The sequence below is a fragment of the Ranitomeya variabilis genome, chromosome 6 (genome assembly GCF_051348905.1).
Source record: "Ranitomeya variabilis isolate aRanVar5 chromosome 6, aRanVar5.hap1, whole genome shotgun sequence".
NCBI classification, from domain to species: domain Eukaryota; kingdom Metazoa; phylum Chordata; class Amphibia; order Anura; family Dendrobatidae; genus Ranitomeya; species Ranitomeya variabilis.
Window position 1 is genome coordinate 451,083,444 of NC_135237.1, and position 24,667 is coordinate 451,108,110.

General features: G+C 42.6%; 1 protein-coding gene and 1 long non-coding RNA gene across 2 annotated transcripts in view; both read left to right on the forward strand.

Annotated features, from left to right (window-relative positions):
• The window catches only part of LOC143781233 (uncharacterized), a 110,573-nt gene extending 103,773 nt beyond the window's left edge, over window positions 1-6,800 (forward strand). Inside the window, exons 4-5 of the long non-coding RNA XR_013216633.1 lie at window positions 6,040-6,102; window positions 6,750-6,800. This is a non-coding gene — a long non-coding RNA (uncharacterized LOC143781233). The remainder of the gene's footprint in view (window positions 1-6,039; window positions 6,103-6,749) is intronic.
• A 163-nt stretch (window positions 6,801-6,963) lies between these two features.
• Window positions 6,964-24,667, forward strand: part of LOC143783306 (aquaporin-4-like) — a 62,376-nt gene continuing 44,672 nt past the window's right edge. Inside the window, exons 1-2 of the mRNA XM_077271712.1 lie at window positions 6,964-6,976; window positions 14,299-14,672. Of these exons, the coding sequence (XP_077127827.1) occupies window positions 6,964-6,976; window positions 14,299-14,672 (387 nt within the window). The remainder of the gene's footprint in view (window positions 6,977-14,298; window positions 14,673-24,667) is intronic.

Here is a 24,667-nt window from a genome sequence, read left to right on the forward strand (position 1 = left end):
TTTTTTGCGGCCGCCGGTAAACAGTTAATTACCGGTGATCGCAAAACAGGGGTCGGTAAAAACCGACCACGATCATGTTCTTTGGGGTCTCGGCTACCCCCGGCAGCCGAGACCCCAAAGATCTTCCGGGTGCCGGCCGGCGGGCGCATTGTGCATGCGCCCACCATTTTTTGGCCGGAACAAGATGGCGGCGCCCATCGGGAGCCATGAGGAGCACCGGGGGAGACAGGTGAGTATTGGGAGGTGATCGGGGACCCCATTTCTCTGTCCTCTGATGTGCGATCACATCAGAGGACAGAGAAATTAAATGGGAAATCGCGTTTTGGGGTTTTTTTTGCAACCGCCGTTAAATGGTCAATTACCGGTGATCGCAACCCGGGGGTCGGTAAAAACCTTCCGAATCATGTTCTCTGGGGTCTCGGCTACCCCTGGCAACCGAGACCCCAGAGAAAATCTGACTCTGGGGGGCGCTATTCACTTTTTCCACAGTGCCATTAATTAACGGCGCTGTGGTTTAAGTACCCTTAACTGCCGCCTTTAAAAGGCGTATCGGCGGTCGTTAAGGGGTTAAACCTTTTTGATGGTCTTTTGAAATCAAGCAGGGATTCTGATTTGCCTCTCTAGCAAACATATGAACAGCTCTCACTGAAGTCTTGCTTGATCTTCCAGACCTTATCTTGACCTCCATTTTTCCTGTTAACTGCCGTTTCTTAAGGTACCTTCACACGAAACGACATCGCTAGCGATCCGTGACGTTGCAGCATCCTGGCTAGCGATATCGTTTTGTTTGACACACAGCAGCGATGAGGATCCTGCTGTGATGTCGCTGGTCGCTGAATAAAGTCCAGAACTTTATTTGGTCGTCCGATCGCTGTGTATCGTTGTGTTTGAAAGCAAAAGCAACGATACCAGCCATGTTTTACACTGGTAACCAGGGTAAACATCGGGTTACCAAGCGCAGGGCCGCGCTTAGTAACCCGATGTTTACCCTGGTTACCAGCGTAAAAGTAAAAAAAACAAACAGTACATACTCACCTGCGCTGTCCCCCAGCGTCTGCTTCCTGACACTTACTGAGCGCCGGCCCTAAAGTGAAAGTGAAAGCACAGCGGTGACGTCACCGCTCTGCTGTTAGGGCCGGAGCTCAGTCAGTGTCAGGAAGCAGATGCTGGGGGACGCGCAGGTGAGCATGTACTGTTTGTTTTTTTTATTTTTACGCTGGTAACCAGGGTAAACATCGGGTTACTAAGCGCGGCCCTGCGCTTAGCAACCCGATGTTTACCCTGGTTACCCGGGGACCTCGGCATCGTTGGTCGCTGGAGAGCGGTCTGTGTGACAGCTCTCCAGCGATCAAACAGCGACGCTGCAGCGATCGGCATCGTTGTCGCTATCGCTGCAGCGTCGCTTCGTGTGAAGGTACCTTAAGTTATATTTCAAACTCAGGAAAGGACAACTTGAGAACACTTTGCTATCTTATTATAGCCTTCTCGTGCTTTGTGGATCTCCACAATTTTTATTTTCAGAGTACTAGGCAGCTGGGTTTTCATAAAACTTTGAAATGTGCATTACCTAGCCTTTCCTATCTGAGCACACAAATCTCCAAGGCTACCAAACTTTTGCATTGTCCCATTTTTTTTTTCTAATTTCTAAAAAGAAAAAATTATAATATATATATTTTTTTCACCTAAAGCACAAAGGAAATGTGTCATATTTAACTTTAGACCTTTTAGAGATCATTTAATCTTTATCTTCGTTAACTGTTCGCAATAACAGTAATTTTGACAAGAGGTACCCAAACTTTTACATGCCACTGTAAGTGTGAGCACTAAAATATATACTACAATTAAACTAAAAATTGTGATGATGGCAAGGGATGTCATTTTTAACCTCCGAGCCCTTGGAGATATGACTGACCCCTGTTTAGGCTTCTCTGGCCACACCGGCTAAAAGTTCTCTCACTTTATATTTGTTATACTGTTAGGACTAGAAAAGACTCCAAAGGGTGAACCCACAGGACCACGACAGCGAACCTCCCCAGGGCGAGTAGACCAGGTAGACCACCCCCAATACAGGGAGCGTTAGGAGCAGGCCTAGGGGAGACTATTGCTACAGCAGCTGGTACCCAAGGATGGAAGAATGGTAAAGTGGAGAGACAAACCGGAATGCTAGGCCAGGACGCTGGAACATGGACGAGGGTAAGACAGCAGACTGGAACGGCAGGAACTCAGATACACTGGAGGGACGGAGGTAATGGGTGACCAGGACAGAATGCTAGGCGAAGATACAGGAACACGGACGAGGGTAAAACAGCAGACTGGAATGGTAGGAACTCAGGTATACTGGAGGGACGGAGGTAATGGATGACCAGGACTAAAAGAAAAACCAGAAGAGGGACATGGGCCAGGCACAAGACAATCCACAAGGTAGAACGGAGGGAAGACAGGAGAGTACGCTGGGAGACGAGAGGGCCAGAGACACTTGCAATATACAAATGACAATCAGGCACCTCCAGGCGGAAGAGGCAGCCTGATAAGCAGAGCGGCAGCATACCTACCGGGTCAGAGTCCTCCAGGGGAAAAGAACAGAGCAGAAGGAGCAGCATAAATCAAAGAGATGAGGGTGCGCGTGCGCCGTGAAATCCAGTGCGCGCATGCACCCAACCAGGAGCAGAGGCCGGCTGCGCGAGCAGAAGAGAAGATGCCGAAGAAGGAGTGGGACCGCGCCGGGACGCCGTGGAGCGGTAAGTATGAAAGGGCACCCAGGATGGCAGCGGTGACGGCGTAACAATATTAATGTATTGGACACCACAGAAGAGTAGTGGGGTTAGGCGGGGTTGCTGGGGGAAGAGATAGATTGTGACTTCCTGGAAAATGGTGGTTAATTTGTTAAAATTTGAACTTATATATATGTTCTGTGCTCTGACTTTTTTGTATGGCATATAACTGCAGTGGTGTCTTATGGCTCTGTTCATTGCCAAATGTACTGCTGTAATGTTTGTATTGCTTTATTTTTTCAATAGAAGTTTCTGATTAAAAAAAATAAAATAAATGTTCTATGTTTTTATACATACGTGTTTCTATAATATCAGATTTTCACTTAAATAATGGCTACCTGTGTGACCTTGTTCTGGCAGCTTTATACTGTGTTACTTAATGGCATTGATGTTTTCATTCTGTCAAATGCATGTGTCGTTATTTTGAAAGTTAAAATAAAAATTGATTTTATATCAATAAAAATTCTCCTAAAATTGCACTCAAAATGTCCTACAGTTGTGCATTTTTTAATTAGCATTTGTCTTATTATAAAAAAAATTAAGATAGCCTTGAAGGGTCAAATCAAATGGCCACTGTCAAGCTGTACATGTACTTTTAGGCTCATTTTTAAAGGCACAGGTTAAAAGAAAATGCCAGTATACAACTAATCATAACTGGCATAAAAAGAAACTCAAACAGTCATATGCTTCCATATGCATCATATTACAAGGTGTCCATCTTTTAAAGGGGTGGTCCACTTCTTGAACAACTCCTTCTTATTCCCCATGTTTGGCACCATTAAAATAAAAAAAGCTTATACTCACCTCCTAAGCCAACCCTGTGTCAGCATTCATGTTCCATGCGTTATTGTGCCGTTGTTATGACACGTCAGCCCTGTACCCAGTTAGCACTGGCATCATTGTCCCCGCCTTAAGATATATCAGTAATCAAAAGGAAATGAGAGCTCTGGCTGGCTGCTCTCCTCCTGTTAATTGCTTACATGTCTGAAGGTTGGAACAGTGACACCAGTGCTGGTGCAGGGCTCGCATGTCATAACAATCTCACGTCAGCCCTAGGAACGCGAATGCCAACAGTGCTGGAACGGCATTGGCACGGGAGGTGAGTATAAGTGTTTTTATTTTAATGGGGCCAAACACGGGGGATGAGAAGGGGTTTTCCAAGTTGTGGTCATACCCTATAATAACTGTTGCAGTACTTGCTAGCTGCCCTCTCCAGTTTCATCGGCACAATGAATGTGTATGTTATAGTCTGTAGGATTTGCCTTTTTCCATCTATTTGCCTAGCCCATTTGTATTAATCTGCTACCTTCTTGGAATTTTGACCCTGGACTGTGATCTGACTATGTCTTTGCCTCACCCCTCTGTTTATCATGTTCCCTTCTGGCTTCAACATCGGAGTCCTTTATGTCCCCACCTCACGGGTAGTCTGTGAGTAGTGACTAGTGTCACAGTCACGTTATTTTAAAGGGCTTTAAAAATATTTCTGGCAAAGCTTGAGACAATGTCAGAAAGTGAAAGCAGAAAGTGCTTAGCATAAGATTTTCATATTTGTAGAAAAGGATAAATTACCAAGCTACACATGCACCATGGCCTGTACTAGTACCACAAACAAGTAAAACAGAGGATGTCACCATGATGTGGTAATTTCAGTAGTCCTGGTTCATTGTTCTGTAAATCCTAAAGCCAGCGATCTAATATGTCATTATTTTCTTATTATACATAATTGGTCTCCTACTGTGGCTGTAAATTGGTGACAGCGATTTTAGTCAGAAAACTTGCACACAAAAAGACTCAGCGACATACAGTATGTGTATAATTTTTGCCAGCACTTTATTAACAATTGGAGCCATTGCTAATTTTCAGTAAACAGTATACACAGCATTTTCTATTCCACAATACTGTAAATACTGGGTAGACCTTATAAATACTGGGAGAACATTATAGAAAAGTTAAGTTTCACATTCTGCCACTGTAACATTCATATTTTGCCTTCACCTTGTCATCATATTCTGTCTTTTATTTTTTTCATTTTTTAAAAAAATTAACAAGCAAATGATAAAATGGAGTATACAAAAAGTTTTGCCGCTAGTAGCACGAATGATTCAGAGAAATACAGTTTATCTGCAAGGTATTTTGGTCATAGTTTTAACAAAATTAGTGCAGTGTGAAAGGAGCACTGAAAATACAATCCTGCATCCCAAATTTGGTTACTTTATCAAATCATTGACAAATGGTTGAGGACTCTCTGATGTGAATAGTAACAAAAGAAATTAAAAGTTTTGCAGTTATGATTGACCATGTTGGGAGTTTGTCAGACGTGTTGGGAAAGTGCAATTGTATGATGAGTGGCATCTTAACCAAGCATATATCCTTCTCTTTAAATACTTGTACAAGAGTACCATATATTGTATATGTTATTAAGCAAAGGCTTAGCTGATCTCTTAAGAAAAAATGGCCATATACATTAGACACATGACATGAGGCGGAGATAATGATCCATTATGTTCAATTTTGAAATGATATTTTTATTCTTTAAGATCAGCCAGTGCCAGAAGGGCTTGACAGCAGCTCTTATATCGAACATAGGGACACTTGGCAGAGCAAAAGTTTCTGTGTATGGAGGAGTCAGGCAAGATAGCTGACGACTGACCGATCAGCTGAACTGTCATTCATCTGACAGCTATCTAAAGTGTATGCAAGCATTAAAGTGCTCTTGTATACTGTTGCAATTAGATAAATCATGAGAGTGTGAAACAACAAATTTGGTTTTGTCTTTAGAAAACTGAACTCAAGTTTGGTTTTCCAAGTACATTGATAACACATTGGTAATCTGTGTCTGCTGGATAGGAACCCTTTGAATCACTTACTTGATGGCATCCACTGCACATCTTTCGATTAGCTGGCCTGGTGTGTCTCATATGTGACATAGCACCAGGCCCGCTAATCAAAAATAGAGCCGTGGATTCCTTCATGTAAGGGGAAGTTCTTAGAAGTCTCTTGATGGTTGATGGACAGGGTCCTGCAAATCAATTTGCACCAATTCTATTAACAGCCCTAGAGAGCAATTGGGGGGAGGGGACCAGGTCATTTTGGAGCCAATTGGGGATACATTTACAAGGATTGTCTAAAGCTCTGTAATGGTGATAGAAAAACAGTTTTGCAGTAAGGTAAGATTTTGATTTAGAGATTTGACATAAATTTATCTTGAATCAATTGCCATACTAATAGAATACCTCTTGTAATGTCCCTACTAATTGTTGTTTAACAGATGGAGTGACTGGAGACTACAAATATAAGAGGTTCTTCATCTCTAGAAGATGCCATTCTAAATGTATGTAGGGGACTTACTTGATAACCACACATAACCAGCAGAGGTTATCTGTAGTGTCATTGATCTGAGAATAGGCAAAGTATGGAAGTTTGTTGTTCCTCAAAAAGTTTTGAAAATTGGAGGAGCTGGAGAGGAACAGTCTGCAACACATAGAGAAATTTGGGGAGTGCGTAGGTGTCAAGTACATTTTTCCTGCCTACCCGTGAGGCAGGAAGGTTGGACAAAGATCTTTTAATGTTTTCAAATATTATATAGAAGTGGGGTATATCCGGGTAACTTTCCATCTAAATGACCAAATAAATTTATGTCCAGATCTGGACAATTGAATGATAAGATGGCATTTTCTGGTTCATTGCTATCTGCAAAGCAGAAATATTTAACACTTCACATCTGCTCACAATAACGTTTTCTATTTTGAGGCTTTTGAGAATGTTTCAAATTTAAAAGTATTGGCAAAATAGCTTGCGAAGGGTTATATCACTGAAGCTGCACCATATTCAGGGGGGGACTGCATTTGAGAGGTGTTTATTTTGTAACCATACAGATATCTAACCTCTTGAAAAATCACTTGTAAGATAGTAAGGGAGGTGTGAAGTTTACTGAGGCTCATCTAGCCTATTTTTATATCTTTATTTTGGTCATTAAAGGGAAGCTGACAGCTGATACATGCTGCCCAATCCACGAAGAGATCAGCCAGGTATGTTTAACTCTGAAACGCTACATTAAAAGCTGCTGAGAATCAAGCCGCACAGTTGATTAGTCAATAAGGCTGGTCACTGGTGGTTTCCCCCCTCAACCAATGTCTGACAAGTCTTTCCCTATACATGCACACAGGCAGAGAGCTGTCACTTAGGAGACCAGATGGGAAGAACAGGCAAGTTGCAGCCTTTCTCGACTATTCACCAGTGTGGCTTGGTCCCCAACTGGAATGTGACATATTTTTCTCATACAGCCAGTGCCCGCTACATGCTGCTCTTAGACCAGCAGGGCAGGGTTTGGATTTGGAAAGGGCAGGGGGAAACCCTCCTTCAATGAGAGCATATCCATAACTTCAGAAAAGGAAGCTTTAAATCACCAGCAAACCACAATGCTGCTGGTAATAGATTTTGAATAATGGCAAGCATTGTATACAGGAAGGGTATTTGGGCACTTTTTTGTCATAGCTGTTACACAAAATAATATATGTATCTGGAAATGTGCCTTCCAAAACAATATGACAATCCTGAGGGTCTAATGTAACTTGGAGATTTGGACAGAAGCATTAGAGAAACATAACTACAACCCCCTTTCTATTGTTATGTGCCAAGTAAAAAGTAGGAAAGTGTCTCTCTGCAAAACTGAATGTTTCCAAGTTATTATAGAGGATCTCTTGCATAAAGACCACTTCCAACCTCTGTGCTGTCTATCTGTATCTGGGGTGTTCTTCTGGGCTAGTGGATCCACTGGTAACTGCCATGAATTCTATGGTTTCAGACCTGTTATTCTTGTCACATACGTTTCCTAGACATATGGCCTGTGGAGAATAGTTTAATGACTTTGTAACCATCTGATCAATTATTTCTTTCAACATTTATGTATTATGCGTTCTTCTTGAGACTTTTTACCATGTATGGAAAAGTTAAAATGGGTTATCAACTACTTGAACAATCCCTCAATTACTACATTGATTATTAGACCAAATACTCTTATGCTTTGTTTGTGCCAAATCTCTGGAATGTTTAGAGATTGAATAATGTTAACTTAATTCTCATTTCACATTTACCACTTAACAGATGCCAATGATTGTAGATCAAGCTTGGTGGATCTTATAACAGTCTTCTTTTATGTGCCAGGAATCTCACTGAAGAATCGATATGGTGGCTTTTAACCCCTTCACCCCCAAGGGTGGTTTGCACGTTAATGACCGGGCCAATTTTTACAATTCTGACCACTGTCCCTTTATGAGGCTATAACTCTGGAACGCTTTGACGGATCTTGGCGATTCTGACATTGTTTTCTCGTGACATATTGTACTTCATGTTAGTGGTAAAATTTATTCGATATAACTTGCATTTATTTGTGAAAAAAACGAATATTTGGCGAAAATTTTGAAAATTTCGCAATTTTCCAACTTTGAATTTTTATGCCCTTAAATCACAGACATATGTCACGCAAAATACTTAATAAGTAACATTTCCCACATGTCTACTTTACATCAGTACAATTTTGGAACCAAAATTTTTTTTTGTGACGGAGTTATAAGGGTTAAAAGTTGACCAGCAATTTCTCATTTTTACAACACCATTTTTTTTTAGGGACCACATCTCATTTGAAGTCATTTTGAGGGGTCTATATGATAGAAAATACTCAAGTGTGACACCATTCTAAAAACTGCACCCCTCAAGGTGCTCAAAACCACATTCAAGAAGTTTATTAACCCTTCAGGTGTTTCACAGGAATTTTTTGAATGTTTAAATAAAAATGAGCATTTAACTTTTTTTCACACACAATTTATTTCAGCTCCAATTTGTTTTATTTTACCAAGGGTAACAGGAGAAAATGGACCCCCAAAGTTGTTGTACAATTTGTCCTGAGTACGCTGATACCCCATATGTGAGGGTAAACCACTGTTTGGGCGTATGGCAGAGCTCGGAAGGAAAGGAGCGCCATTTGACTTTTCAATGCAAAATTGACTGGAATTGAGATGGGACGCCATGTTGCGTTTGGAGAGCCCCTGATGTGCCTAAACACTGAAACCCCCTACAAGTGACACCATTTTGGAAAGTAGACCCCCTAAGGAACTTATCTTGATGTGTGGTGAGCACTTTGACCCACCAAGTGCTTCACAGAAGTTTATAATGCAGAGCCGTAAAAATAAAAAATCATATTTTTTCACAAAAATGATCTTTTTGCCCCCAATTTTTTATTTTCCCAAGGGTAAGAGAAGAAATTGGACCCCAAAAAATGTTGTGCAATTTGTCCTGAGTACGATGATACCCCATATGTGGGTGTAAACCATTGTTTGGGCGCATGGCAGAGCTTGGAAGGGAAGGAGCGCCATTTGACTTTTCAATGCAAAATTGACTGGAATTGAGATGGGACGCCATGTTGCGTTTGGAGAGCCCCTGATGTGCCTAAACATTGAAACTCCCTACAAGTGACACCATTTTGGAAAGTAGACCCCCTAAGGAACTTATCTAGATGTGTGGTGAGCACTTTGACCCACCAAGTGCTTCACAGAAGTTTATAATGCAGAGCCGTAAAAATAAAAAATCATATTTTTTCACAAAAATGATCTTTTCGCCCCCAATTTTTTATTTTCCCAAGGGTAAGAGAAGAAATTGGACCCCAAAAAATGTTGTGCAATTTGTCCTGAGTACGCTGATACCCCATATGTGGGTGTAAACCATTGTTTGGGCGCATGGCAGAGCTTGGAAGGGAAGGAGCGCCATTTGACTTTTCAATGCAAAATTGACTGGAATTGAGATGGGACGCCATGTTGCGTTTGGAGAGCCCCTGATGTGCCTAAACACTGAAACCCCCTACAAGTGACACCATTTTGGAAAGTAGACCCCCTAAGGAACTTATCTTGATGTGTGGTGAGCACTTTGACCCACCAAGTGCTTCACAGAAGTTTATAATGCAGAGCCGTAAAAATAAAAAATCATATTTTTTCACAAAAATGATCTTTTCGCCCCCAATTTTTTATTTTCCCAAGGGTAAGAGAAGAAATTGGACCCCAAAAAATGTTGTGCAATTTGTCCTGAGTACGCTGATACCCCATATGTGGGTGTAAACCATTGTTTGGGCGCATGGCAGAGCTTGGAAGGGAAGGAGCGCCATTTGACTTTTCAATGCAAAATTGACTGGAATTGAGATGGGACGCCATGTTGCGTTTGGAGAGCCCCTGATGTGCCTAAACATTGAAACTCCCTACAAGTGACACCATTTTGGAAAGTAGACCCCCTAAGGAACTTATCTAGATGTGTGGTGAGCACTTTGACCCACCAAGTGCTTCACAGAAGTTTATAATGCAGAGCCGTAAAAATAAAAAATCATATTTTTTCACAAAAATGATCTTTTCGCCCCCAATTTTTTATTTTCCCAAGGGTAAGAGAAGAAATTGGACCCCAAAAAATGTTGTGCAATTTGTCCTGAGTACGCTGATACCCCATATGTGGGTGTAAACCATTGTTTGGGCGCATGGCAGAGCTTGGAAGGGAAGGAGCGCCATTTGACTTTTCAATGCAAAATTGACTGGAATTGAGATGGGACGCCATGTTGCGTTTGGAGAGCCCCTGATGTGCCTAAACATTGAAACTCCCTACAAGTGACACCATTTTGGAAAGTAGACCCCCTAAGGAACTTATCTAGATGTGTTTTGAGAGCTTTGAACCCCCAAGTGTTTCACTACAGATTATAACGCAGAGCCGTGAAAATAATTTTTATTTTTTTTCTCAAAAATGATTTTTTAGCACCCAGCTTTGTATTTTTACAAGGGTAACAGAATAAATTGGACCCCAAAATTTGTTTTCCAATTTGTCCTGAGTACGCTGATACCCCATATGTGGGGGGGAACCACTGTTTGGGCGCATGACAGAGCTCGGAAGGGAAGGAGCGCCATTTGGAATGCAGACTTAAATGGATTGGTCAGCAGCCGTCACGTTGCATTTGCAGAGCCCCTGATGTACCCAAACAGTACAAACCCCCCACAAGTGACCCCATATTGGAAACTAGACCTCCCAAAGAACTTATCTAGATGTGTTTTGAGAACTTTGAACCCCCAAGTGTTTCACTAAAGTTTATAGCGCAAAGCCGTGAAAATAAAAATTCTTTTTTTTTTTCACAAAAATGATTTTTTAGCCCCCAGTTTTGTATTTTCACAAGGGTAACAGGATAAATTAGACCCCAAAAGTTGTTGTCCAATTTGTCCTGAGTACGCTGATACCCCATATGTGGGGGGGAACCACTGTTTGGGTGCATGACAGAGCTCGGAAGGGAAGGAGCGCCATTTGGAATGCAGCCTTAAATGGATTGGTCTGCAGGCGTCACGTTGCATTTGCAGAGCCCCTGATGTACCCAAACAGTACAAACCCCCCACAAGTGACCCCATATTGGAAACTAGACCTCCCAAGGAACTTATCTAGATGTGTTGTGAGAACTTTGAACCCCCAAGTGTTTCACTACAGTTTATAACGCAGAGCCGTGAAAATAAAACATCTTTTTTTTCCCACAAAAATGATTTTTAGCCCCCCAAATTTTTATTTTCCTAAGGATAACAAGAGAACTTGGACCCCAGAAGTTGTTGTTCAATTTGTCCCGAGTACGCTGATAACACATATGTTGGGGTAAACCCCTTTTTGGGCGCACGGGAGAGCTCGGAAGGGAAGGAGCACTGTTTTACTTTTTCAACACAGAATTGGCTGGAATTGAGATTGGACGCCATGTCGCGCTTGTAGAGCCCCTGATGTGCCTGGACAGTGGAAACTCCCCAATTCTACCTGAAACCCTAACCCAAACACACCCCTAACCCTAATCCCAACGGTAACCCTAACCACACCCCTAGCCCTGACACACCCATAATTCTAATCCCAACCCTAATCCAAACGTAAATGTAATCCAAACCCTAACTTTAGCCCCAACCCTAACTTTAGCCCCAACCCTAACTTTACCTCCAACCCTAGCCCTAACCCTAACCCTAACCCTACCCCTAACCCTAACCCTAAACGTGACTGAAATACGTGGCACTGAAATACGTGGCACTGAAATACGTGGCACTGAAATACGTGGCACTGAAATACGTGGCACTGAAATACGTGATACGTGGCACTTAAATACGTGGCACTGAAACACGTGGCACTGAAATACGTGATACGTGGCACTGAAATACGTGGCACTGAAATACGTGGCACTGAAATACGTGGCACTGAAATACGTGGCACTGAAATACGTGGCACTGAAATACGTGGCACTGAAATACGTGGCACTGAAATACGTGGCACTGAAATATGTGATACGTGGCACTGATACGTGGCACTGATACGTGGCACTGAAATACGTGGCACTGAAATACGTGGCACTGAAATACGTGGCACTGAAATACGTGGCACGTGGCACTGAAATACGTGGCACTGAAATACGTGGCACTGAAATACGTGATACGTGGCACTTAAATACGTGGCACTGAAACACGTGGCACTGAAATACGTGATACGTGGCACTGAAATACGTGGCACTGAAATACGTGGCACTGAAATACGTGGCACTGAAATACGTGGCACTGAAATACGTGGCACTGAAATACGTGGCACTGAAATACGTGGCACTGAAATACGTGGCACTGAAATACGTGGCACTGAAATACGTGGTACTAAAATATGTGGCACTGAAATACGTGATACGTGGCACTGAAATACGTGATACGTGGCACTGAAATATGTGATACGTGGCACTGAAATACGTGGCACTGAAACACGTGGCACTGAAATACGTGGCACTGAAATACGTGGCACTGAAATACGTGGCACTATGACTGTCAGAAAATGTTCATTAAACGGTTAGGGGTGAGGTTAGGGGTAGAGTTAGGGTTAGGGTTTGGATCCCTTTATCACCTTGATGGTGGTGGGTGGCTTTTCAGTGTGTTTAAATGCATGCGTTTTTAACGCAAACAAACGCATGTGCTTAAAAACGCAAGAAAATACTGCAGGTTGTATTTCTGAAAATGAACGCATGCAGAAAAAAAACGCATGCGTTTGAAAACGCGACCAAACGCGTACAAAAAAACCGCATGCGTTTTCAATGTTAAATATAGGGAAAAAATGCATGCGTTTTTTGTGCAAAAAACGCTGCAGACAAAAACGCAAGTGTGAAACCAGCGACGCTTTTTATAGCAAAAAAGTTTTTGCGTCTCCACATTTTGAGACCTATAATTTTTCCACATTTTGCTCCACAGAGTCATGTGAGGTCTTGTTTTTTGCGGGACGAGTTGACGTTTTTATTGGTAACATTTTCGGACACGTGACCGTTTTTGATCGCTTTTTATTCCGATTTTTGTGAGGCAGAATGACCAAAAACCAGCTATTCATGAATTTCTTTTGGGGGAGGCGTTTATACCGTTCTGCGTTTGGTAAAATTGATAAAGCAGTTTTATTCTTCGGGTCAGTACGATTACAGCGATATCTCATTTATATCATTTTTTTATGTTTTGGCGCTTTTATACGATAAAAACTAAAATATAGAAAAAATAATTATTTTCGTATCGCTTTATTCTCAGGACTATAACTTTTTTATTTTTTTGCTGATAATGTTGTATGGCGGCTTGTTTTTTGCGGGACAAGATGACGTTTTCAGCGGTACCATGGATATTTATATCAGTCTTTTTGATCGCGTGTTATTCCACTTTTTGTTCGGCGGTATGGTAATAAAGCGTTGTTTTTTGCCTCGTTTTTTTTTTTTTTTTCTTACGGTGTTTACTGAAGGGGTTAACTAGTGGGGCAGTTTTATAGGTTGGGTCGTTACGGACGCGGCGATACTAAATATGTGTACTTTTATTGTTTTGTTTTTTTTATTTAGATAAAGAAATGTATTTATGGGAATAATATATATTTTTTTATTATTATTTATTTAGGATTTTTTTTTTTTTTTTTTTTACACATGTGGAAAAATTTTTTTTTAACTTTTTTACTTTGTCCCAGGGGGGGACATCACAGATCATTGATCTGGCAGTGTGCACAGCACTCTGCCAGATCGACGATCTGCTGTGCAGGGCTGCAGGCTTACCAAGTGTCTGCTCTGAGCAGACACTCGGTAAGCCACCTCCTTCCCTGCAGGACCCGGATGCCGCGGCCATCTTGGATCCGGGACCTGCAGCCAGGAAGGAGGTAGGAGACCCTCGCAGCAACGCGATCACATCGCGTTGCTCCGGGGGTCTCAGGGAAGCCCGCAGGGAGCCCCCTCCCTGCGCGATGCTTCCCTATACCGCCGGTACACTGCGATCATGTTTGATCGCGGTGTGCCGGGGGTTAATGTGCCGGGGGCGGTCCGTGACCGCTCCTGGCACATAGTGCCGGATGTCAGCTGCGATATGCAGCTGACACCCGGCCGCGATCGGCCGCGCTCCCCCCGTGAGCGCCGCTGATCGGTGATGACGTACTATCCCGTCGGCGGTCATACGGGCCCACCCCACCTCGACGGGATAGTACGTCAAATGTCGGGAAGGGGTTAAAGGTGTATGGACGCAGTCATTCTGGAAAGCTGTGTCTGGAGAATTTGTTGCCACTCTCATTTTTGTCTTTCTTGGTCTTGGTTCAACAGTCAACTGGGGAACAACAGATAACCCTCAACAAATAGATCTAGTACAAATATCTCTGTGCTTTGGACTTGGCATTGCTACAATGGTGCACTGTTTTGGACACATAAGTGGTGGTCATATAAATCCAGCTGTAACTATTGCGCTTCTGTGCACAAGGAACATAACACTTGCTAAGGCAATATTTTACATCACCGCTCAATGTCTTGGAGCATTACTGGCAGCTGGACTACTGTATCTTTTAACACCACCCAGTCTTATTGGAAACTTAGGTGTGACAATGGTAAATATGTAGTGTTTAGTTTACATGTAAATATGTCCAATATAACAAACAAGTATTTTTTGAAGTCTCCTCTTTAAAAAAATAAAAATAAAAAATCCTAGATTTCATATTCAAATCCAATAATCATCAATTGATGATTTTTTTCTTCAGGTACCAAGGTTTCTTGAATGGATTTAGGGTATGCTGCGGGTTTAAAACATCACATTACTTTTGCTGAATTGGTTCTAGTTTTTGAGATTATTCATCAATGAAAATAATGCATACCCCTCAATGCGACTTGTGTGTGATAACAAATGCAATAGCTTTTGGTCTTGACTCTTTAACAGGGTCTTAGGTAATGAAATATCCTATATAATTATTTTGCATTTCAATTTGTAAGCTTAGATTGCTATAAAAGCGACTTTTTGAAGCCAGAATTCTACTGTAATTAATTAACTATTATTAAATAACTCAAACTAGAACCAATCTAACAAAAGCAAAGTTATTTTATTAGTCAGCACCATAAATTTAATATAAAACTGTTCAGACATGGTTGGCACCAAAATCCTCAGATTATACAGATTAAATTATTTGCCTATAGTTATCAACATGAAGTAATTTGAGCCAAATCTTGAACTCACGTCAACTCCATCACTCCCTATTTTTTCCGCCATAATGATAATGTTAGTGTAAATTCTACCATTGTGCCCAATATAAGCCTGAGAACAATGTATCAAATGTTGCAAGTAAAAGAAACATTTTTTTTGGTCAAATTGCTTCTTTATGCATATTCATTGATACACTTTCCACTGTTTAAATAGAGAGGGGAATCCGGTCAACAAAATGTTGCTTGGTCACATTGATTGCAACTTCGTGTGTTAAAAATTATTGCAATAAAAATGTATTTGTTCTACATCTATGCCCAGTCTAAAATATACAATTTTTTTGCAACTTTTATATAGGAATGCAATTGTAATGCCTGCTGCAGCGCAGTAGCACACAACTTCCACCAGGGGGTGCAGGTGAAGGAAAACAGGTACACTCACAGAGAAATCACAGAGCGGCAGGCAGACGCTACTAGGTGGTGAAAGAGTAGTCAGAAAAAGCTAGGTTAGCAGCAGAGAAGAAACAAAGTACCAGAGGTCACAGCAATACATGTGGTCTGAAGCAAGTCAAGAAGTCAGATCAGATCAGGAGCAGAAAAGCCAGAGATGCAAGACAGTCAAACAGGTCAGAAGACAAGCCGAGCCAAATACCAAGGGGTCACAACACGGAGAGCGAGTATTAGGGGAGCACAGGAACGGGACTTAGGTAAACAGGCAGAGGAGAAATCAGGGTATAATGGGTCAGTTGCTCAAGCCAGAGACAGGAACTATGACACTGCTTGCAGGTAACAGCGGACTGAAATAGCCAGACAGATCCCAAAACGAGGCAAAGAAGATTAACCCCTGCATGACCATCCTTGGGAGAGAACAATCAGAAACAAACCCCGGACTGGATCATGACAGTACCCCCCTCTCAATGGGGGGCCACCGGACCTCCAGGTTTCCCTGGATACAGAGCATGAAAGGCCCAGACCAACTGATCTGCATAGACTGAGTGAGCCGGTACTCAAGACTGGTCATCTGTACCATAACCTTTCCAATGGACTAGATACTGAAGTGAACGGAGGAGCATCTGAGAATCCACGATCCATTCCACCTCATACTCGGTCTGATCATCCACTAAAACAGGAGGTGGATGAGATGGAGAGTCCCCTGAGAAGCATACCCATGGTTTCAAAAGAGCCTTATGGAATACATTGGGGATCTGCAGCGATGGGGGCTGGCGAAAGGCAACAGGATTAACTACCTCCAAAATTTCATAAGGTCCAATAAACTTGGGACCCAACTTAGCAGAAGGAATCCTCAACCTTATATTCTTAGTAGATAACCATACCTTATACCCTACCTGGAATTCCGGCCCCACCAATCGTCGTTTATCAGTAAAAACATTATACTTGCCCTGAGCCTCTCCAATGTCCCTCTGGACCTCCTCCCAGACCTCCCCCAACCTATGAACTGCAACATCAGCACCAGGACACCCCGAATCCAGCCAAGAAAATTCACAAAAATGGAGGTGGAAGCCATAATTGCAAAAGAACAGGGAAGTACCAGTGGACTGATTTAAAACGATTACTAAATGCGAATTCTGCCAATGGTAATGAAGAGCACCAATCATCCTGACGAGATGTGGCAAGGCACCATAAAATCTGCTCCAAAGATTGATTGGTCCTCTCAGTCTAACCATTGGTCTCCGGAAGACAGGCTGAAGAAAAGGTCAAACTGATACCCAGCCTTTTACAAAAATCTCTCCAGAACTTAGATACAAATTGTACCCCTCTATCAGAGACCACACTCACAGGCACACCATGTAATCGCACAACATGCTCGATGAAAAGTTTCAACAAAGGTTCCGCATTAGGCAGCCATGCCAATGGTACAAAATGCGCTTGCAGAACCTATCCACCACCACCCAGACCACAGTTTTACCATTTTTTTTTGCCTTCCCCTGGATCAACATGTTAGGGCATGTTAGGTTAGGCTATGGGTTGAACTAGATGGACTTACAGTCTTCCTTCAACCTTAATAACTATGTAACTATGTAAGAAGGAGGAAGGTCTGTGATAAAATCCATGGACAGATGGGTCCAAGGTTTATCTGGAATTGGCAATGGCAAGGTTTTAGCGTGGGCACATGTCTCACAGAAAGACACAAATACAGCGATATCGGTAGCCAATGAAGACCACCAAAACAGCGATGGCTTGGTGCATGGCTGAGATTTCTGGATGCCCACTAAGAGCCGAGTCATGGAATTCCCGGAGCACCCTCTACCGATACTGGACAGGCACAAAAAACATATATAGCGTGGATGGAGGGGCAAGAGACTGGGCCTCCCAAATCTCCCGCTCTAACGCCGAGGAAATTCCAGCCACAACCATCCTGTGCTGAAGAATGGAGGAAGGAGGTTCAGAAGGAGATATTGGATCCAAGCTGCGGGATAAGGCATCCACCTTCACATTCTTGGATCCAGGCCTAAAAGTGATGGAAAACTGAAATCGAGAAAAAAAAGTGACCACCTTGCCTCCCTCGGGGTTAAACGTTTGGCCGACTCAATATAAGACAGGTTCTTGTGGCCCGTGATGACTGTGATTCGATGGAGAGCCCTCTCCAAAAAATGCCTCCATTCTTCAAAAGCCAATTTAATGGTTAGTAACTCCCAGTTACCCACATCGTAATTCCTTTCCGCAGAGGAAAACTTTTTAGAAAAGAAGGCACAGGGTCTTAAATTGGTTAACATGTTGGGCCCTTGAGACAACACCGCCCTCACTCCCACCTCCGAGGTGTCCACCTCTATGATAAATGGCTTAGACAGATCAGGTTGAATCAGTACAGGGGCAGACATGAAATCTTCTTTTAAAGTATAAAATGCCGCTAAAGCTGGAGCTGACCAATTTTTTATATCAGCCCCCTTGCGAATTAAATCAGTGAGGGGTTTAACCACCTGTTAAGACCCCTTGATGAATTTTCTATAGTAATTGGCAAATCTCACAAATCTCTGAAGACTAGTGATGAACAAGTATACTCGTTGTTTGGGTGGTCTCTAAGTATTTGTGAGTGCTTAGAGATTTAGTTTTCATGGCCGCAGCTGTATGATTTGCTGCTGCTAGACAGCTTGAATACATGTGGGGATTGCCTGGCAACCAGGCAACCCCCACATGTACTCAGGCTGGCTAGCAGCTGTAAATCATGCAGCTGCGTCAACAAAAACTAAATCTCCGAGCACTTACAAATACTCAGAGACCACTCGAGCGTGCTCAGGAAAACCAGAGCAACGAGTATACTCGATCATCACTACTGATCTTTGGATTGCACCCAATCAACAATAATTTGTACCTTTCCAGGGTCCATGCGAAACCCCTTAGCAGACAAAATAAACCACAGAAAGGACAATTCTTGCAAAAAAATGAACACTTCTCCAATTTAGCAAAGAGAGAGTCCTCCCTGAGCCTCTAGAGGACAGCACGAAGATGACCCATGTTTCATTTTATCAGCAGAATGTATAAGGATATCATCAGGTACACCAGCATGAAGTGCCCAATGAAATCCGAGATGAGATTATATGCTCCCCTGAGATCTAACTTAGAGAACCACCTGGCCCTGGACAATTGATTGTACAAATCAGGAATAAGTGGGGGGGTAAGTATTCCTCATGGTGATCTTGTTTAATTCTCAAAAATTGAGGCATGGGTGTAAACCACCATCTTTTTTCTTCACAAAAAAGAATCTCGCTACCACAGGAGACAGAAGGGTGAATGTGTCCTTTACGAAGCCTATCGGAGATATACTCCTTCCTAGCCACCTGCTCAGGGCCGGAGAGATTGTATAAATGGGCCTTGGGCAGTTTGGCACCAGAGACGAGATTAACAGCACAGTCGAATGGGCAGTGTGGTGGTAGAACCTCAGCCTCCTTTTCAGAGAATACATCCTCAAAATCCTTCAGGTACTCCTGAATACCCTCCAGACTGATGGATGACACACACATTAAAAAGGCTATCCTTAAAACAATTAGGACCCCAATTAACAATGCCCGAGATTCCCAATCAATGATCGGGTTATGTAACAGTAACCAGGGAAACCCCAACACCAGTCCTGGAGGTAGATTGTCCACAATAAAACTTGTAACACGTTCTTGATTACAGGACACCACCTTAAGGATAAACTCCTCAGAGATAAATTTAACAACATTCTTAGTGAAGGATGTTTTATCAATGGCCACGATATTAATGGGAGTTTCCAACCTGACTGTCCCTATCTTACATTTGGCCACCAAATCAGAGTCAATCAAGTTCAAAGATGACCCACAATCCACAAAAGCTGAAGGGGAGGAACAAGGTTATTGACACAAAGTTCTACTTCTAACAGTAATTTAAGAGACGACGACAAAGGTACTTGAGAGTCTGGGCAACCTCCTTGACAGCTACCCAGACTTAGGCATTTCCCGGCACCTTAGGAGTCGGAGGACAGGACTGACAATCCTTCCAGTGTCCCGGACTACCACAGTAGAAGCAGAGTCTCCCATCACGTCGTCATCTTCTCTCCCTTTCCTTGACGGTGGTGACCCCCACCTCCATGGGTTCGGACTGAGGCATAGCATCAGGGTTACTCGGAAGCAATGGATCCTCATGAGACCCATTTCCCTTAGTCTTCAATCCATCTGGATAGCCTGAATCATAGCCTCCTCTAAAGAACTAGGTGGTGGATGGAGAGCCAGATCATCCTTCAAATGATCAGACAGTCCCCTCCAGAACTGGCACCTGAGTGCAGAGTCGTTCCATGAGACCTCTGTGGACCATCGTTTAAACACCGAGCAATGCCACTCGGCTGAGAGCTTTATCTGAGCAAGACCCATGATAGTATCCTCTGCCACCCTAACACGGTCTGGTTCATCATAGATAAGTCCCAGGGCCTCACAAAACCTCCCCATCAACATCCCTTCAGGGGCAGTGGGAGACAGAGAAAGCCCAAGATTGGGGACCCTCCCTGATTAAGGAAATAATTATTCTCATCCCCAGAGGTTCGAGGTCTAAGTGAAAACAACAATTTGCAACTCTCCCTAAATGTTCGATACTTATCCTTCTCACCAGCAAAGGTGTCAGGAAGCTTGGCCCAGGGTTCGGGAGAGTGCAAGGCGATATCTAAGGAATCGCCAGATCTGCTGACAACATAGGGGTGGCACCCTGCACAGTTTTAATCGTCTCTGTCAACTCTTTCTGTAATTGAGTATGGGACGTGGCCAGGGCCCTATGTTCCACTGACAATTCCCGCATCTTCTGCATCAAACTGGACACCTGGTCAGCCAGATTGTGCAGCGGATCCATAGTCAGGAAAAAAATGAATAAACCCCTCTAAATGTATTGGTTAGTTATAATGTAATGTTAGTTAGAAAAAGCCAAGTCAGCAACAGAGAGGAAATGAAATACCAGAGGTCACAGCAATACACGTGGTCAGAAACAAGCCAAAAAGTCAGTGCCAATCGGGAGCAGGAAAGCCAGAGTTGCAAGACAGTCAAACAGGTCAGATTACAAGCCGAGTCAAATACCAAGAGGTCACAACACTGAGCACTGAGAGTGAGTACTACGAGCAAAGTCACAGGGGAACACAGGAACGGGACTTAGGTAAATAGGCAAAGGACAAATCAGGGTATAACCGGTCAGCTGCTCAAGCCAGAGACAGGAAATATAGCTAACACTGCTTGCAGGTAACAGCGGACTGAAATAACCAGACAGATCCCAAATCAAAGCAAAAAAGACCATCCCTGAGAAAGAATAATCAGAAACAAACCCCGGACTGGATCATGACAGCAATATTATACATATGTCATACTTCATGCCAAAAGATTAACTATTCCCCTTTACTCGTAATTTTTAAAGGGGATATAGAGACCAGGTAGGTATTTCTGCATTCACTCTGCAGTATATGACTACATCTTGCCAAATCCCAACAGTATGCAATATACGTTCTTTTTGCCTGCTGAAAATGACATGAAATCACCTCTTGTATGCACTTGGCATACATGCACTCATGTTCTGACTAGATTCTATTTTTGTTTTGCTTAGGGCTCGTTCACACAAACATATTTTCAGTCCGAGTGCTGACCATGGAAAAAACGGACAGCACTTGGACTAATGCTATTCAATGGGGAAATATGTTTTACTGAACGAATATATGTGTAAAAAAATGGTAACATGGACGAGTTTCTTCTGTAAATCAGATGAGACTCAACCATTCAAGTCTGTAGATGCTTAAAAAAAAGGATGAAACTGTACACCATCTGACTTTTACACATACATTACAATTCTGTAGCATAGGAAACTGTAGATGGTTTTATAAATGATTAATAGCTGCTGCAAAAAATGGATTGCACACCAACTGCACACAAATTGCACATGGAAAAGTGAGAAAAAACATCTTCCCACTTTTCTGGATGACTGATTTTTTTATACTCTCATATGAACCTACAGTACCTTAAATTTTCCTCTTCCACTGACAGAGGCAATAAGAGAAGCTAGTGCTATTTCTCTGCAAACATGCAACATAAGACACTAATACATCATTTGTCGAATCCCTGTTTTTGATGGAGGAGCAGAGCCCACATCTTTCCTGGGAGAAGAGAGATGTGTTTACCGCAATGATCGGCTTGTAAGGTCTAGATTATAAGAGTATATGACACAGCTGTGTGCTATGCAATGTTTTATTAGATAGCACTCGTCTGAATGTTATACTATGGGGCAGTGCAGATCTGCCATTATTTTCTAATGCCAATTCGGCATGAGAAAACAATCGCTGAATGTTGCGAGTGGCTCCAGTATTTGGATCACGCACACCCATACAAGTCTATGGGTGCATGTGAAGCATAGGACTGTGCTCGGATGTCAATGGAGAAGATGGAGAAAATAAATTCTCCATTTTCTCCACCTGTGCTGCGATTCTCTCATGCGAGAGAATTGGATGACAGTCAGATGACACTCTGCCCAGACTCTGACAGGGACTTAAAAAAAAAGGGAAAAGTAAGTAGACAACGAAAATAAAAAAAAAAAAATCAATTTTTTTCACCTTTAAAAATAAAGAAATAAACCCTCACCCCCACATATTTGGTATTCCCGTGTCTATAAAATTCTGATCCATCGAAATATAGAAATAAATAATCAAAATATCAAATTATAAAATCAAAATAATAATTGATAGTTTTACTGAATTGGTCCCAAAATCTGTAGGATGTTCCAGAGGAAAAGGATTGAGAGAATACTAGATCGTTTTCAATACTAGTTGTTGAAATCTGTGTTAAACTGCACGGTAATGGATTAATAGTAAATTATGTTATACTGTTGGGTGAAAAAGTGTTTGCCCCCTTCCTGATTTCCTATTCTTTTGCATGTTTGTCACACTTAAATGTTTCAGATCACCAAACAAATTTAAATAATAGACAAAGATAACACAAGTAAACACAAAATGCAGTTTTTAAATGAAGGTCTTTATTGTTAAGGGAAAAAGAAATTCAGACTTATAGGGCCCTATTTGAAAAAGTGATTGCCCCCCACCCCCTTTAAAACATAAATTAACTATGGTTTATAACATCTTTGGGAGGCTGATTTCAAATTCCCAAGCAAAGCGCAGGCCTGATTACTACGACACCTGTTCTAAATCAGGAACTCACTTAAATAGGACCTGCCTTACAAAGTGAAGTATACCAAAAGATCCTCAAAAGCTAGACATCATGCCGCAATCCAAAGAAATTCTGGAACAAATTAAAAAAAAAAAAAGAGATCTATCAGTCTGGAAAAGTTTGTAAAGATATTTCTCAAGCTTTGGGACTCCAGCAAACCGCATTGAGAGCCATTATCCACAAATGACCGAAAACATGGAACAGTGGTAAACATTCCCAAGAGTGGCTGGCAGACCAAAATTACCCCAAGAGCACTGCAATGACTCATACAAGATGTTACAAAAGACCCCACAACAACATCCAAAGAACTGCAGGCCTCATAATTAACACCTAACAAACAAAAATTTGATAATGAACAACAATCAAATATGATTAAAAAACCACATAATGTGAACAATACTATGAAAAATTTAGAAATTAAAAAAGTTAAAACTAAATGTGAGATATACTGTATAAACTATAAAACCGCTGTTCCTGCCGCTGCTCAGGGGGAATCTCAAGCCATGTCCTCTGAGGTCTCCCATTCTTCCTCAGAGGATCCTGCTCAGCAGAGGCGTCAGTCCCAGTGTCTTGCTCAGGCTAATGCTGTGCGTCTGGTTGCTGCTACCATCCCAGGTCCAGCTATAGTAACCAGCATTAGTCAGCGGCGAGCAGATGCTCCTGGGACTAAGTCCTGCTTTTTGCCTCCTGAGCATGTTCGTGAGATGACCACTCATTGGTGGTTGGAGGTCACATGCTCAGGTCCTCAAGCTGCTCAGATTGGTTTATTAGCAAGGTCCCAGAAGGCTGCGGCTATAAAGGGATCACACGGCTAGTATATCCGTTATCGTGGTGTTGAGGATGCATGTATGTTACTGGTGCAAACTCCTAATTATCCCCTTCCCTCGTGTTGTGTCTGAGTCAGGGTGATTGGAGCAAATACAGCGCCAAGCAGTGCGTTGCCAGCATCGAGCATGATAACCAGCGTCTATTAGTGGCATTCACCAGGGTGATGCCATGCGCAATCAATGCGCTTAATTTCCTAGTCAGGGTGGTTAGTGGCATTCGCCATTGCGACGCTGCATGCACTCTGTACACTAAATCTATTAGTCAGGTGTAGTTCAGGCATTGCAGGTGCGAGACTGTGCACTTATTGGGTCTAGAGAGACTCTTACCCCACGTCCTTAGGGCTGGGTCTTGAGACCGAACACTAGCGCTGTTTCAGCTGTGCCCTGTGACAGCTAACAGGGTACAGTATCTGTGCTGTGTGGCACTGCAGCTCTGTGAAGTAACAGAGCTCGTCGCAAGTACTCACCGGGTGAGCCTACTGAATATTGTATTTTTTGGTGTAAAACACATTTTCACGTCATATCTCTCATATCATTCCAACTAGTTTTTGCTGCATGGTTTCATATTGTGAAGTGCATTGCAGTGCACTATTTTAGTGATAGTGATAAATGCAAGTGCTCGTTACTCGAGTTTTCTTAGGGTGCTTGGGTACGCACCACCGACTATCGTGGGTAGTTGAGCGATATGTTCACGTCCCCACCCCCACATGTCTCTCGACTATTAGACAGCCACAAAACATGAGGGGATTGCCCATGTATATCAGCCAATCACTACATTTTGTGTGGCTGTCTAGCATCTACGAAACATGTGGTCGTGGAGATGTGAAGATGTGACAAGCACCTGCAATACTCGGTGTATACTCGAGCACCCAAGGCAAACTCCTGTGACGAGCTCTTGCACTCATTACTACCAGCCACCCAACT